This window comes from Poecilia reticulata, chromosome 6, assembly GCF_904066995.2.
Source record: "Poecilia reticulata chromosome 6, P_reticulata-male-v2, whole genome shotgun sequence".
Taxonomy (NCBI): Eukaryota; Metazoa; Chordata; class Actinopteri; order Cyprinodontiformes; family Poeciliidae; genus Poecilia; species Poecilia reticulata.
Window position 1 is genome coordinate 6,255,641 of NC_088835.1, and position 16,344 is coordinate 6,271,984.

The following is a 16,344-nucleotide window of genomic DNA, read 5'->3' on the forward strand; positions in this document are numbered from 1 at the left end:
ATACACTGAGGGAAACCCTGTAAATTGTAGTTAAAAAAAAAACTGTAAAATGTTTGGCATTGCATAAAAAAGAAAAAGAAAAATGGAACATTTGAGCTAAAAAAGCAATGGCGTACAAAATCTGATGAAAAGAATCAGACTCAACAATCAGAAATGGAAACTCTAGTTTTTCTGTGTCCCATTTAGACAGAAAACATTTTTTTCAGGCAATAACAAAAAAAACAAACTAGTTTTAGATTTAGTAATGTGATTTAAGTAAAATTCTGGTCTGAATCGACAATGGCACGTGGATTTAGACCTGCATCCATTTTTGGGATTGAAATCAATCGCTTCTATGTTCCTTTAAGTAGCAAAACAAGAAATAAATCTCATAAACATAAAAATTGCAGTGAATGTTGTAATTCTGAAAAATGTTATCTGGGGAGGTTATGTAAATATTGAATTAAAGTAGACCGAGAACGGAGCCTTGAGAAATCCCACGTGATGTCTTGTTATTTGGGTTCGTGAAACTGGTAAATTAACATTAAGTAGGTAACTTTTCAATATGTTGTTTTGCCATATTATATATAGGAAAGAAGTCAACATCTCCAAGTGGTTCAATAGAATATGAGCACTTTAGTTTACGAGATCCTTCAGCGAGAAAACCTTCTGCTTACCAACTACTGGATGCAGATACTGCCCCAAAGAATGTTGGAAATTCCTAAAATATTTCTTATTCATTGTTATTCCCATAAATGAACTAAGACCAGGAACTGAGGTCAGGATCATATTGACCTTTTGGCAATGTTTAATGCTTAGACAATCAAATTCTAAAAAAAAAAAAACCTAATAAAAAATTCCTAGAATGTTTTGCAAGAGAAACTCATTTTGTGGTGAAACATCTGGAAGGAGTGCCATCAAGCAAGCAAATCAAGCGCAAAAAATCAGCAGATTTAGCCATTGTCCTTGATCTGACATTTCCTAGCAATAATCTTCAACTTTCCTGCTGTTCAGAAAGAAAAAACAGAAAAAAAACTAGTTCACACCTTCAAACCGGCGAAGCAACAAAAAAAGCTGTTGTTGACAAAGCCGTCTCTTGCGGCCTTTATCTGTCTGCCAGGAAACTGTTGGTTCGTTGCTTTAGCCGCGGCTCCACAGCTAAACAAAGCCTCCCTTTTTGCTTAAAGAACAAAGAGCGTCAGAAGACAGACACAAACCAGCACCACGTTCTTCACACCAATACAATTCATCACTTTCTGTTCAAGGTTGACAGATTTTTAGAAAATGCTATTTTTAGGAACCCCACGTCCACTGGAATGGACATGATCTCATTACAGTCAAATTGTGATATTTATCTGAGATTAAACCAATAAAAAAAAAAAACTAGAACTGTAAGCAGTTATAATGGGTTCCTGACCCAACCCAGCAGGTACCCCCCATTGCATCGCCCTACCCGCTTTGATAGAACTCTCAGGTTACTGAGCATGTTGCCCTACTCAGTGAGCTTTTGTACTTCAGCTACTTATGTCAGCAGTGAAATCAAATTCAAAAATACTTTATTGATTCCACAGGGAAATGAAAAAACAAAAATACCAGGCATGACTAGGATGCAACCCTGCACTCCCAGGTTTCAGAGTGCGTTGCTCTACGCAGTGAGCTATTTCACTGTGCTGACTCATTTTGGCAGAGAAAGGAAATTCTACATGACTTTACTGATCCCACAGCAAAATAAAATGAAAGACCTGGCTTGACCAGGAATTGAACCAACACACTCCGGTTTCAGAGCACACCACTCTACTCAGTGAGCTATATTCCCTTAAAGCCTAGCCTGGTCAAAGCCAGCCTTTAGTTCTGCGCCAGACGAATGGTCTGGACCCTCAGATATTGAGAAACGATTGCTTGCAGGAGGCGTGGATTCTTGAAATGATTGGCTCTGATTTTACCCAATTGCTAATGTTTGGCTGTGACGCACGTGAAGGAAGCTACGTTACGCAGCTCACCGACACTAAGTAACAGGGCAAAATGGCGGCGGACATCGTCATAAATTTGTGTTGGTTCAATTCAATTTCAGACTATCACACAGGGCTGGCCCAGACCGAGAACTGGGTGTAATGTACACTGGAATAATTTTAAATATGCTAACAAATAGACTGGTATAAACATTGAGTCATGAATGACATTGTGTGTCATGAGTCTATTAATATGAGTTTCACTTTTTGTACTGAATCTACCTAAATGCACCTGCAGGGATTCATTTAGTGACAAAAACAAAAGCCATCACACCCACAGGCTTGCATCTGTCACCAGCATAATACTCTAAAAGGTCCCAACATGTGTCATTGCAAATCCTCGCTTTACCTTTTGGATAACTGAAATGTTTCAGATATAATAGTTCAAGGCTCTGAGTCAGACCAAAAAAACAAAAGAGTTGAGATGTAGAAACAGTAAAATGTTTGAGAATCAGTGTATCCTCATAGCGGATGCGTTCTGCTGTCCTCTTCACCTCGGCTTCTGTCATGCTGGCAGTTTTGAGTGAGTCAGTTTGTGACATCACAGGTTGCTGCGTAGGAAGTCGGCTCACTCAGCAAAAAAAAAAAAAAAAGATAAAGTTTTTCAAGGTTTAATAATGTAAGGTTTTCCGGAGGACAATTACTCCAGAGCTGATGGGATCTGCGGCCTGGTACAACGTGGGGCTTTGGAGGGTTTAGGTCTTGGAAGGCCACACTCCTGACATTATTGTAAGCTGCTTTGAGATAAGCCTCTTTGTCACAGCTTCATGATACTATCATTGTGCTTATTCTGCCAGTCAGGCAGCGCTCAAATCACTCTGCGGCCAATTCCAGTTCTCTGGCAGGAACCCTGTGAAACTGCGATTCATTGAATTATTCAGTGTCTCTCTCTCTCTCTAATATATGACCAATCAATCTATCTACGTTCACACAGCATTTCTCAATGCTCAGGTTTTACTGAAATCTGACTTTGGGTTTTCTTTGGCTGCGGTTGTTCATACTACTAACAAAATGTGACCACAATTAGACTTCTGTATGAAACGGTTCACGCAAACATAGCAGCGCATTGTTTAAGGAAGTAATAATGGACGCTGCAGTCTATCGGTCGATTTTAAAGTTGTTGAGCAATTGGAGCCGACAACATTAAAATCAAGATGAAAAGTTGCTACAAGATCATAAAAAGCTTCTTCTCTGGTGCAGAATTATGACGCACGTCTCACGTCGCCGTAAACGTTGGATAAAATGCAACAAGAAAACAAAGACAAAATGACACTATTGATGAAAAAAATCTTGAAATCCAAATTTTACCTTTTAAATCATGGAACTGTGAATCAAGTCTGAAAACTAGAGATGTGCCGATCTGGTTTTTTCCTGCCGATTCCGATCACTGATACCGATCACATAATTATTATTTTTTTTAATCATAAGCACTACCGGTTACATTACGTGCAAAAAGGAACCATAAATTCACCTTAATTTAGACAAAAACTTGTTTTTAATAACTTTATCAATAGCAGTATTATCACTGCTATTGATAATACTATCTTTAACAGACTGAAAACATTTGAAGGCTCTGAAGCGGCTAAATAATGCAAAGTCAAAATAAAACCTCTCAACATTGCCAAAAAATTCAAGTATAAAACTTAACATTCAAAGGCAAATACAGGATCCATTACAATAAATAATCCTGAGTTACTGAATGAAAACTTCCTGATAGCACTGCGGTTAGCTGATTACTGCTAGTTCTGAGTGGCTGTTTCTGACTGAGCGGAGTAATTATGCAGAGCAGGGAGGAGATCGATTATTTCTTTAGAGATTATCTGTCTCATGTTAGGACAGCGAAAGTTTTAATACGTATGTAAAATGTATTTTTTTTTAGGTTAGATGCTTCAGCTTTAAACAGAGGTTTGGTGTGAGAGTCACTACCAGGTGGAGCAGAAGCGGCGCTCCATCTGTCAAATACGCTGCTACCTGTAGCGCGTAGCAGCGGTTCAACAGCAAGAGCAGAACCAGCGTCTTACATCGCAGCCTGAAGACTTAAATAATTTTGCGGGGAATTTGTTTAGCTTTCTGGCCGTCATGCTAATCCGGGTGAGTGTTTGTAGCTGTGCGCTGCTTTACCTGCTATCTGATCCTCCATGTCTTTTTTACTGCAGTGAGCCTCGTTGTAGCCAAACTCCGTCAAGAATGGCATTGTTTTTATGCCATATTAGATTCGTCGTGTTGATGCATTTTGACGTGCTTCACCCCACGTGCTTCAATTTTCCGCCGCAACACGCAAACTTCCCCAGTCACTCAGTGCGTTATAGTTCCACATCCCTTAGGATTTGTTGCTGCGCGTTTGCGCAGTGTGAAGGAAAGAGGAGACCAGCTGCACATGCAGGTTGCGAAATGAGATGCAGGTGATCGGTTTGTGTGATCGGCAACAAGGGACCGTGATCGGCAATCACCGATCATACACTTTTTCACGGAAATTGGCCGATTATGTTCGGTGGCCGATCGATCGGCACACCTCTACTGAAAACCCAAAATATTTTCATTATCCCTTCCCCTTCTCCTAATCTACTTATACAAAGAAAATGATTAAATCAAATTAAACATCTGAAGACTGTTTAACGCTGTACAGTGGCACAGTAGGTAGCACTGTTGCCTTGCCGCAGGAACGTCTTGGGTTCGATTCCCGGCCAGGGCCTATATGCATGTTCGGCATGTGTTGATGGAAGAACGAGGACAAAAAGAAAGTGTCTTTGCACAGGTGGGAGGCATTGTGGAAGCACAATGGCTGCTAAACCCATACGGAGCTTTGAAACAGAAGTTCTTCATATGTTACACCATTTGTAAATGGTATCTAAATTTTTTTTATTGGTTTAATATAATATTCTAATTTTAAATGTGTTTTCATTAGCAGAAAATCAGACTTAACAGAAAGAAGAACTGGAATACACCAGTCTGTGTAAAATTAGTCTCAGTAATGTGTTTTGTTTAGTAAATAAGTCACTGAAATAAATTTACTTTCCAGCAACATCATAATTTACTGAATGTGACCAATCAAAACTAACATTCTGTGTTTCTCTTAAACGGTAGCCATCTTCTAATTTCATGACCGTTTCTACAGTTGCTGGTTTCTGTTGATTTTGCTGCTGGAAATATGTGGATTTTTACGCTAAATTACACAAAACATCTTCAGCTTCTCTGTATTCTGCAGTCTCTACCTACATTTTTGCAGTCTAATCCATTTGCCTCGAACAAGTGACCGCCCATCAATACCAGCCTAATTAGGTGCATGAACATGTATCTGGGAGATTCAGCGCAACAGCAGCTGCAGGTCCTAACCAAAGCTGTCGTCCTGAAAAGGTCACACAGACCGTTCATTTACGGTGTTTTTACGGTATAAGAAACCTTTTTTGTTTTTTTAATATGCAGAATTTACTGTAGGATGAAATGGTTACAGCCACTGATGTATGTTTTTCAAATGTGTCTAAAATCCAACATTTTGTCATGTTTTTGACATAAAAGATGTACTCTACATGTGGCAAAAATGATCAAATAAATGTCATAAGTTCCAGGTGGAATAACGGATAATTATTTATTATAAATGACAGTCAGATTTGCTTTGTCATAACAACAGATTCTCTAATGAGCTCAATGAAATGCAAGAAAACATGATAAAAAAAGTGACATTTCTGCAGCTGTTCTCAGATGGATGAGGATTATGATTACACAGATATGGTCACAGATTTAAAAAAAAAATTTAATTCCACAATTATATGTTAATTGCGACACATGCAGTGGCAAGAAAAGACAAAAAATAAAGAAAAGAAATGGCTCCAAGGAGCGCAGAAATTAATATTTATAAAACATCAATTCATTTGTTGGTTGGCTAATGATGATAATAATGAAGCTGGCAGCATCAAAATGAGCAGAGGCAGTGATGAGTCTGTCTTCACATGCTGTGCCGACCTCTCTGGAGTTCAAACTGCATGAGCTGTGATATTAAGAACACACTGAATGCCGTCATGTGTCACAAATTGATACAAACGGAGGAACTGTGGCCTTCTCTTCTCTGCAGAATTGTTTATTTCAGCCACACTGGATGGATTTTCAAGCTTCTTATTGAGATTTAAGTCCAGACTTTGACTAGGCCGCTTCAAAATCTTCAATTAGTATCAGTAAATTCATCATCTGGTCTTATCTTATTGTTCATGTTATGTCAAAAGCCCGGTGCTCTCTTGTACTTTATTTTCTTTTATACTGTTTAGTAGAGATGCACTGAGGCAATATTAATATTAGTATCTGTCCCAACATTAAAAAAAAAAACTAGATCTGGTATCGTAACAACGTGCTCTATCTATAAGGTCAGAACTATCAAGTCCAATTTTACGTTTCATGCTCTGATTGATGTTTTATTTATTTTACATTATATTTAGATTTCCTAATTGCTCTTTCTGAACCATTTGAAAGGTTTGTTAATTTATTTTTACATGTTTGACCAACGCAGTCAATCTGTTTTTGTCAGTTTCTTTAGTATTTAATTTACATTGGCTGTTATCCTGCTAACTGCGCTGACTGAATAAATTAAAGTTGTTTTTACATCTTTTACCAAACTTGTGAAGCTACTGGTATATTTAAGTGTGCTGTACTGCGCAGTTATCAAACAAATTTGTAAATCAGTAGACTTATGTCTGTGTTAAATAAAAGATTCAGCACTGTTTTTCTGTACCAAACCTCAGATATCGGTATCGTATTAGAAGTGAAAAAAATCTAATTGGTGCATCCCTACTATTTAGGAACCTTTTTTTTTCTGTCGGGTTGCCATAGAGACGGCCCAGGTGGTCATCTCATGTTGATGTTAGGATAAAGTCTGACTTATTGTCAAATGCGTGAGCCTGTTTAGAACGTGTGGAGTTCATCCAGAGAGCAGAATCAGAGGAATTTGACAAGTGAAAGACTATAGAGATGTAACCTTCAGACAAACCGATATGAAGATGTTGGTCTGTTGTGAGCCGAGGCTTAAAGTTGGTATAAAAGAATGGAGCAGCCACAGAGTTCACCGGAAAGAAGAGAGGACAGCAGAAAAAACAGGAAAACAGCAGAAAACAAACAGGAGTCCCAGACATTGGCAGTGCTAGTACGTTTTAATTATTAATACTCAATATGTAGCTCTTTGTTGAGCAAGACTTTGTCCTAATCCAAAGGATGGAAAATCATTGGACAATATAACAGATATATACAAGCCTGGTCTTTCTCAGGTTTACCGCTTGATGTGAGCACCAAGGAATCGTCACAGCAAAAACATTCAGTTCAATAGATCATTGAAAAATAAATGTCTGCACTTCTGTTTTAAATCTGTCTAATGCTACTATCATGTCGTGGTACATTTTATTTCAGGTTCTCACACCGTGAGAATCTCCAGCTGTCCTATTCCTGCTCCTATATTACTTTATTAAACAAGAGTAATAAAACTTCTAAAATTCAGTCATAAATTTAGTTTTATTTTACAAGCTGTAGTTACTGTAGTAATTCCTCCTTTTACATAACTGATTCTCAATGCATTATGTTTTTCTCACAATGTCTGTATGTTAGGGACAAAATGACTAATCAGATTAATTGAGTATTGAAATAATAGTCAACTAATTTAGTAACCCATTAATTGTTAACAGGAAAACAAAGACTCAAAAAGGTAATTTCATAAAAACATATTCAGAGCAGCAATTAAGCCAAAGCTATACAGAAATATATTGACATTTTGCATTAGAATGTGTTACAGCCAATACCCTTAAGTTCTTTAGACTTATGCCATGTTATTGCATTTTAGGCAACAAATGTTTTTATTTTCACATTTAGAAGGAGTTGGATTAGGTGTTTATTTTTAACATTTTACAAAAAAGACTTGCATGGTTCAATGGCAAATCTGCAGAATGCACCAACATTTCTGATCTGATTAATCGTCAGAATAATCAATTACTAAAATAATTGTTAGCTGCAACTCTATTGTATGTGAAAAAAAAAATTCTCCCTGTTAACCTACAAAATTTTGCACAAAATTACAGCAGCAAATGCATCCCTGGAACCTGTAATTTTCTCTTGATTGTCTGTTTTTATTTTCATTCAGCGCGATGCAGGCTCATCTGGTCAGCAGCGTTAGCCAGTAAGTGCCTTAAGCAGAGTCACGGGCCAAGTCGTGGAATCGCTGTGTTACCGTTTTATCACTCCTCTGCAGATTAGCTGAAGCAGAGGATAATGAGGTTTGTAGGACTGCGCCAGCTGTTCTAGGCTAGCTGCAGGAATCTCTGACATCAGACCTGCGCCGTCCCTCTTCTGTTTTGTTGTATGTGTGTGTGTGTGCGTGTGTGTGTGTGTGTGTGTGTGTGTGTGCGCATGTGTATAATGAAATCCCCCCCCGAACCTCATGCCTTCTTTCAGTCCCCTCCAGTAGAGCTAAACTCAGTGCAGACATTCTGCTGAAGGTTTATCCCCAGACTTGATCTCTCCACCTCCTCACAACAACAGCACCCCCTCTGGGAGTCACCGGCGAGTTCGGGCCAGTTTGACCCATTATTAGCCCCTTGAAGGGGAAAGAGAATCACACATATTTTCGCGCAGGTTTTATTTTAAGGTAAACCTGCTTCAAGCAATGGATGTTTGAAGGAAAATGACCTGTTAGGGTTGGAAGCCAGAAACTCACAGAAGTTAGGCCTCAAGGAAAACAGAGGAGGGCTTCATCAGAGCAAGTCCAGGCAAACAGCAGAATGTGAGCATTTAGGGCAGCGGAGTCAAACTCGTCTTCATCTTGGGCCATGTCAAGGTCATGAATGCTCTCAAAGGGTCAGCTGTGCCAGAATGTATTTGTACAATCCCATTAACAAACTGTTAAAATATGATTGGTGTCTCTCCATTTGATGAGTTCTTCTTCAAATGAACCGGTATTTAACAATCCGTCCAGGATTACACGATTGCTTTTGGGATTTTTCTGCAATAAAAATCAAAGATGTTGTGTTGCTAATTTGGAAATGTTTGCAAGGAATTTTGCGATATTTTCGCCTTTGTATAACGGTAAATATGACTTTTTGTTACTCGCCACATCAAACACACACTAGTATAATACCTGCGAGTGGGAGTTAGCATAAAAGTCTGACATTTTTGATTCATTAAATTTGCAGCTCGCAGTTATGGATTAGCGTGAAAAAATACAGAGATCTGTTTATTTTGTGTGAATGTCTGTGATCGCAGAATCGCAAAAAACTGAAAGGACAGATAGATGTAATTTGTAATTTTCTTTGATTTGATTGATAAAGTAACATTTAAGTAGGCGTGGGCATTTATCGTGTTGTACCGGCTAAATTTCTTGTGATAAGAATTTTGATTTATCTTCATCACAATAAATACCTATCAGTGATGTTTAAACACCTCCCCTAAAACTCTCCGTATTGTCTCAACTGTTCAATAAAAGCATCAATAAATATGTATAAATTTGAATGTTACAAACCACACTTCTTTATGTGGCTGGTGTCCTAAAGAAGTGCATTAGAAATGGGAATTATTTTCAACATTATTTGTGTTTGTGGGGCTCTAATTGCTGTGACACAGTCATACTGTTACCTAAAAAGAAGTAGAAAATAGTTCTTATTGTCACTTTATCTTTTTATCATAATGGTATCACAAATACTGTGATAAAACTTTAAGTCCATATCATCCAGGTTCCAGTTATGAACGATTGTCAGAGTCACTATTTGTCCATGCATGGCGCAATGAGGAACCTAGTTGGAAAAGGACTTTACAGGACTTACAAACATTTATAGAGCGTTGATTTATGCTAACTTATAGCATAAATCACATGCTCCCGTTGTAACAACAGGCTCTGAAGATGGCTAAAACCCACTGAAAACAGCACTAAGCCAAAAAGAGTGAGGTGGGGAGTGTATTATTCTTTTGTGGAGTAATAAGAAGCCGAAAAACATTTTTCGCATAGAAGAGGCTCCAGCGGTGGACCCCTGGAGGGCTGTTACACAACCGTGGCTCTCTACATAAACAGTCTCCGTTTGAAGTGAAAAAGGATATTGGATTCCAAAGATGAGATCACTTCCCTTTGTTACTTTGGTTTGAGAAATGCCGTGTTTCAGCCAATTAAGTGTGTGGACAGCCTGGTGGAGAAGACGAGGAAATAAAAGTCCCCGTTCCGTGCAGAAAAGGCCTCTCTGTACAGGTGGAAGCCGGGGGAAGCCAGGAAACGTGAAATTCCTTAATAGTTTGCTTTTTATTGTTTTTCCGAGGTCGTCTGAGCTTTGCTTAAAACGAACAACTGCAGCCTCGACAGCACAAGGCTGCTTCTTGTTCATTTGCCGCAGTCGATTCAATTCGAGCCAAAAATACTTTATCCTAAAGGGAAATTAAATGTTGTGACTCATATCATCAAAGTAAATTCGTTATGGACGGTGAAGCTGCGGGCGGGAGGGATCTCCGGTAACAGTCACTCTTGCAAGGAAGAGTGACTGCTGTTGCTATCACAGTCTGAAGGATGTCATGACATGCTGACAGCTCAATATCCAGGCATCAGACACCACATTCTGCAGCAACGTGTTCTGGATGACACCATCAGTTGTTGGCAAGCACTTCTAATCCACCTCATTTGCTTTTGCCTCTTTCAAATCTTCATAGAGATAATCCTTGTTAATTATATGTAAAATCAACTTTTTTGAGCTTTACATCTCGTTATGTTATTCTGTCATCCAAAACAGACCTGGAGTGTTGCTTTAATACTTTCATGCATGTTTGAGAAATCCTTCAATCTCCTTGGCAACCATTCAGCTGTGCAAAACGCCTGGGTGGACTTAGCCCTGCCTTCGAAGACAAAGTTCCTCCTTTGAGCTCCAGTTTCCAAGCTTCCACCTCACAGCTCCTTAAGACTAGCCAGCAGCAATTAGCAAACACTAATTGGTGAAACTGCAAATCTGCTGAGCTCATTACAGGAGCTCCCTCTCAATGAAACTCTGGTAAAAACATAAAGGGTTAATAGAGGAGCCATGTTGTGATGACTTCCTGAAGGCAGAGCTTCAGAAAGAGCAGGAGTTTTTAAAGAGACAGAGGCCCAATTTCAAGACAATAAATTACAAAGTCAAATTTCTTTTAAGTCACATTTGACATATTAACCAATTTATAACAAATGAAGGTAACAGTTGCTTTATTGTTGCATAAAATTGAACTATGTGCCTGAAAAACACACAATACTGCCCCATTAATTATAATCAATGGGAGAGATGATAATGGACAATCCTCTAGAAAAGGATAAGTCCAAGTGACATCAGAAATTCGTGGCACTACAAATTGTTCTGTTTGTAATGTAAAATACCCAGATTTCATTTAAAAAAATTAAAGTTTAAAGGGCCACATATTGTACATATTGGCCCTTTAAACTTACTACATTTTTAGGAATATACACAGAGTTTATTTTAATGCAATACTAAGTATTGGTAACACAATTCTGAATCTGGAAAAAAAAAATCAGGATCAGGTTACCACTAATTTTAAGACTTTATAATCGATGAGACTTAAAACAGGTTTGTCACTTTTCACCTGCCTGAGGCACAAAATAAATACTTGATTTCAACTGACCTGGTTTAGTCATTGAAGCCAAAAGGAGTCATTATGTTACAGCTAACACCCTTCAGTTCCTTAACGTCACACCATCAAAACTGAGAGCTCAGAAAAACACTGCAAAACACTTGTTGAAGTTGAACAAACAAGCAAAGACTCTAAGCTGCTCTAGGCTCTCATGTAATAAATAAATCATACATCTTAGATAAACATCCTTTTAAAAAAGAAAAAAGGCTATTTTGACTGGGGCATGATAAATGAGTCACTATCGCGTCATATTCAGAAGGTAAAAGCGTGATAAGATCGTCCTCTGGGATTCCATGTCAATCAGCAAAAATGCAGAGAGCGCCCGTCCCCCCCCCCCCCTCCGTCCCGCAGCGCCTGCTGCTCGCAGCTGCACCAAATGCAAAACAGAAGACATGCAGCAGTAATCTGCCTATCAAAAAAAAATGTGGCAAATCACAACGTGGGATTGATTTAAATACGCTTTGACTCTGAAAGACAGAAGTCCCACACTCGAGGAGTTTTAAAATAGAAACTAGAAACTTCCTCAGTGAATCGCGAAAGCAGCAGGCGTAAGGGAACCGTTGGGAAAGCCAACTCTGGAGACTTTTCAGCACAAATCAGATACACATGCTACACATGCTAGCATGCTAGCTGAGGACTTTGTAACAAAGTATTCCAGCGAAAGCAAAGGAGTAGTTGAACTCCGTGCAGTGTCCAAGATTAGAAAAGGGTCAGAGAAAGTTGTGGTCCAAGAGTTTATCATGTTATTTTGTTTTATTCAATTATTTAAAAAGATACAAATTGTTCATTTTGTCGGGTTATGAAAGAAAGAGACGATAGAAAAACTTAATAACAGAAACATTTTCCGATTACCAAACTTTTAAGTTTTATCTGTTTCATTCTTCTGTGTATTTTCTAAATGTTTATCCTGAATTAAACAGAATGGATGGAAAATTCCCCTTTTTATCTAAAAAAAAAACAGTTTCTTCCTTCTTTTTTTATCTTGTCAAAGTCTGAAGTTTGCTTGAATTATTTTTCAGTGGAAGGCTATTGTGAAATCCCACATGGCACACTTAAAGCCCAAAGCTTCAAGTTCAAATGCTAATCAATCAAATATTCCAGCTATTCAGAACATTTCTCCACTTTACATAAATACGCATCTCTTTTGAGAAGTTACACTGTTCCTATGCTTTAAGTTCCATTTCAGGAGATGCCAGAGTGAACGTAGTTTTCTGTGGCTTGTATGCAGCACAAAGTGAAGCAAAGCTGCCCCTCCCCAACCTGTTGCTGTTTGTTCCTGGTCAGCAGGCTTAAAAAGAAGAATACTCCCTTGTAAGTCAGATTAATTTGAGCTGCTTGGAAACTATTCTAGCATGGAAAAGACAAACAGCTTCAGTTTATTGAAACTGAAGCTGTTTCAATAAACATCTTCAAAAAAAAAACACTGCCTGTCACTCTTACTGAGGTATTTTGGGTGATGATGTGTTAAGCATGATGACATATAAAATACACCCATAATCATCAAGTGAGAATTTTACAAAGAAAAAAGAATCTCTTTCACCAACCGGGAAATTTTAGTACCTTTCAGATTTCTCGTACATGAGAATAATAATAATCTAGCATTTTACACAATCATATAAGTACAGTAGATGAGAGATCGGGGTATAAATCTGCACATGCCAACAGAACACGCTCTAAATAATTGCTCTTAAGTGTTCAGAAAAGAGGTTTAGTTGGAATGCAGGTATGGCGTTCCCCAAGGCTGTGTGCTCAGTCCTCACTCAGTGACTGAGTATTTAACAGGCTGTGAGAGAGAGGGAAGACATGCCGCAAAGGTCATCGGACAACGACCTGTGACAGCCACGTCTGAGGCCTCCCTAGATGGGTTGTGTGCTCTGCCCCACAGCCACAACCTGTCTTTTATGATTTTCACACGCACGCACACACACGTCTACACACCACCAAGCACCATCACCATCAAATTTTGGGATAACACAACTATGGCTTCACTCCTTATTTGAAGCGTCAAAATCGACTCACATTGACGTAGTCGTACGACATAAACTGCGTCATCTTTTTTGCAGAGAGACGTCCTTCCTCTCTGGGGGTGTTGTGTGACTGGTCAAATGTTTGTGGGTGTGTTTTATGTAGAAATGCACTCAGATAGTCTGCTTCCACTATCCAGTTTTTGTATCCGCAGGCAACAATGAATACCAGTATATTTGTAAGATTCTTCATAAAAAATACCATCAAAGATTGTCAAATGGCTAAGAAAAACTCCTGAATGGAAATTGTAAAGTCGTTTTTGTTTCATTTACCAATTTACGCGTCAACTGTCCAGCTTCGGCAGAAGTATGGGAGAGCCTTAAGATGAGCATGTAGTTACAATCCTCTACAAATAACCAGGCGATTAGCATCTCCAAAACCAAGGAGACGATCAGGGTCTTCATGAGACAAAATAAATACGATCATGGTCTTCATGAGACAAAATAAATACCACGCTCCGCAACAGGTCAGTAGTGATTCAGTAAAAAAAAAAAAACTGTCCTCAAAATTTCTGGAAAATGGACTCCAAACATGACTAACGTGGCAAAAAAAAAAAACGATAATCAGCGAGATTTCTATCAGATCCTGAAAGACTGGAGTCATCATAGCAGCTGTTTCTATCTGGCAGCTGACAAGATGACCCAACAGAGGTCATCAAAGTACCACAGAAAATCATTAAAAACTGGACACTGCTAAACATGTACAGGACGCGGTGCCTGCAGCGTGCAGCTACATAATGAGAACACTTGTCACACCCAGGATACTTTCTCTTCACTTTGCTGCCCTCAGGGAGGAGCCTCAAGTCCTCAAAAACTCGTACATCCAGATTTAAATTAAGCTTCTGTCTGGGTGCTGCAAGGACAATGGGCTTGAAGAACTGATGCTTCAATGTAAGATACATTGTTGGCTGCTTTATATAAATGTGTATTTTATTTAAGTCTTTTTAACATAAAATAATCATGACATCCTACCTATTCTGTTTAATGTGCCGCTAGGGAATCGTAATTTAGTTCTACTTTTTACAATGAGAGTAAACTGAATCAATTAAACATGTAAATGTTAATATATTAAGTAAATATTTTTAATTTTTAAACTAATCATGTGCAGAGTTGCAGGGGGGATAAAGCTCGTCTTCATACCTGGTTTCAGAGGTAATGGTACACCCTGGACAAGCCCCCACTCTATCACATCAGACAGCCAGCCATGCACACACTCACCCACACCTAAGGGCAACGTCTGAGTAACCAATTAACAATCATGCTTTTGGACTTTGGGAGTACTTTAAGAGAACCAACACACGTATGAAGACTTTATGAAGAAAAAGTCCAGGTCGAGTGTCGAAGCGAGAAGCAACAGTTCCACCAAGCAGCACAACATAACACACAGAAAGGCAAAGATTTTGACCATTAACCTATTAAATAAATAGGCTTTCCTCTATAAACGTCCCTATAAGCTCACAAATAGGACGTGTGTGTAAATTTTCAACAATACTCGACAAAATAACTGTGAGAAACTCTTCGTTACACTCCAGTACCCAGACAGCAGCGCGTGAGTCATAAAGAGACCTGCTCAGCATTTCCTGCAGACGGTCAGCAGACGGTGCGCGGCAGGTTGGACCCAGACACACCTCTTTCTGACCCACACTGGCTCTGCCGTAATTTCCCTCTGCACGGAGCGGGATTTAGAGGCAGCAGCCATGTTAAGCTGTACCGTAACTTCAAAACACAGCTGAATACAGCAAGGAGGAAAGCAGTAGCAGTGGATTTAGGGTCCTTACTTTATGAAGTAACTGGCTCCTTCGTCCGTAAAGCCTTCCTCCCATCCCGGTGGCAAGTCTGAAGAAAAAGAAAAAAAGAAAAAAAAAACAGACTTGTAGTTGAAAGTTTGACACTTACGTGAGAAGCAGAAAAGTAAACAGAACGGTCATAAAGATAACAGGTGAAAGTATTTTTGCCCAGCCGGCTAAGCTAGCTACCAGAGCGGATCATGTGTCCGGAGTTTACAGGTTCACTGGAGCGGGGATGGAGCCAGGTGGTGTTCCGGGTCTCATCGCTGCAGCACGGGCAGAGAGCAGAGAAAAACACCTGTTACACCGCCGGAGCAGGGGAAGGGGGGCTGGTGGGGAAGATACACCCCGGCAACTCCCGTCAAACCGGGACCGACGGCGTCGGAAATTCCTCACGCTGACACTTACTTGATGAAGAAAACCCTTCCGTCCCTGCAGACACCGTAGGACCAGTGTTCGGGTAAGGTGTCCCGTCCGAGAGGCGCCGCCATGATCCGTCCGCAAGTCCTATTTCATCTCAGTCCCTCTCCATGGAGTCTCTCGGGAGCTCAATGATCACTGGTGGAGCTGGCGCTGCCTTCAGGGACTCATCTCACTTCCGTACATCCGACAATCGAAGTCTGAACATGCTCAGAGACCCCGACCGTGTCTGCACACAACAGGTTTATGCAATGTATCTGAATAGGAATAAGGCAGCTTTCACCACACTGCATGTAATAACTATTGTTATTAAAAGGAGATCAACTTCTGTTCAGGTTGCTGATATTTCTGTTTCAATTGACCAATAGATGCAATACATTTTACAGAATTGACATAATTATATATTTTCTTTGACACAGTTTTCCATATATATATATATATATATATATATATATATATATATATATATATATATATATATATATATATATATATCGTCAGTTTCTC

The 16,344-nt window shown here is 39.2% G+C and overlaps 1 protein-coding gene across 9 annotated transcripts in view; it reads right to left on the reverse strand.

Annotated features, from left to right (window-relative positions):
* Positions 1-16,099, reverse strand: part of LOC103465714 (pleckstrin homology domain-containing family A member 7-like) — a 151,876-nt gene extending 135,777 nt beyond the window's left edge. For 2 of the 9 annotated variants that reach the window (XM_081607726.1, XM_081607724.1), the window contains exons 1-3: positions 15,826-16,099; positions 15,607-15,683; positions 15,409-15,466 (exon numbers count right to left, since the gene is read on the reverse strand). In XM_081607726.1, coding sequence (XP_081463852.1) covers positions 15,409-15,466; positions 15,607-15,683; positions 15,826-15,908 — 218 coding nt within the window. In that variant the 5' untranslated portion in view covers positions 15,909-16,099. The remainder of the gene's footprint in view (positions 1-15,408; positions 15,467-15,606; positions 15,684-15,825) is intronic. The other 7 variants (XM_081607728.1, XM_081607725.1, XM_081607731.1 and 4 more) reach the window with 5 other exon arrangements.
* Positions 16,100-16,344: the final 245 nt, after the last annotated feature.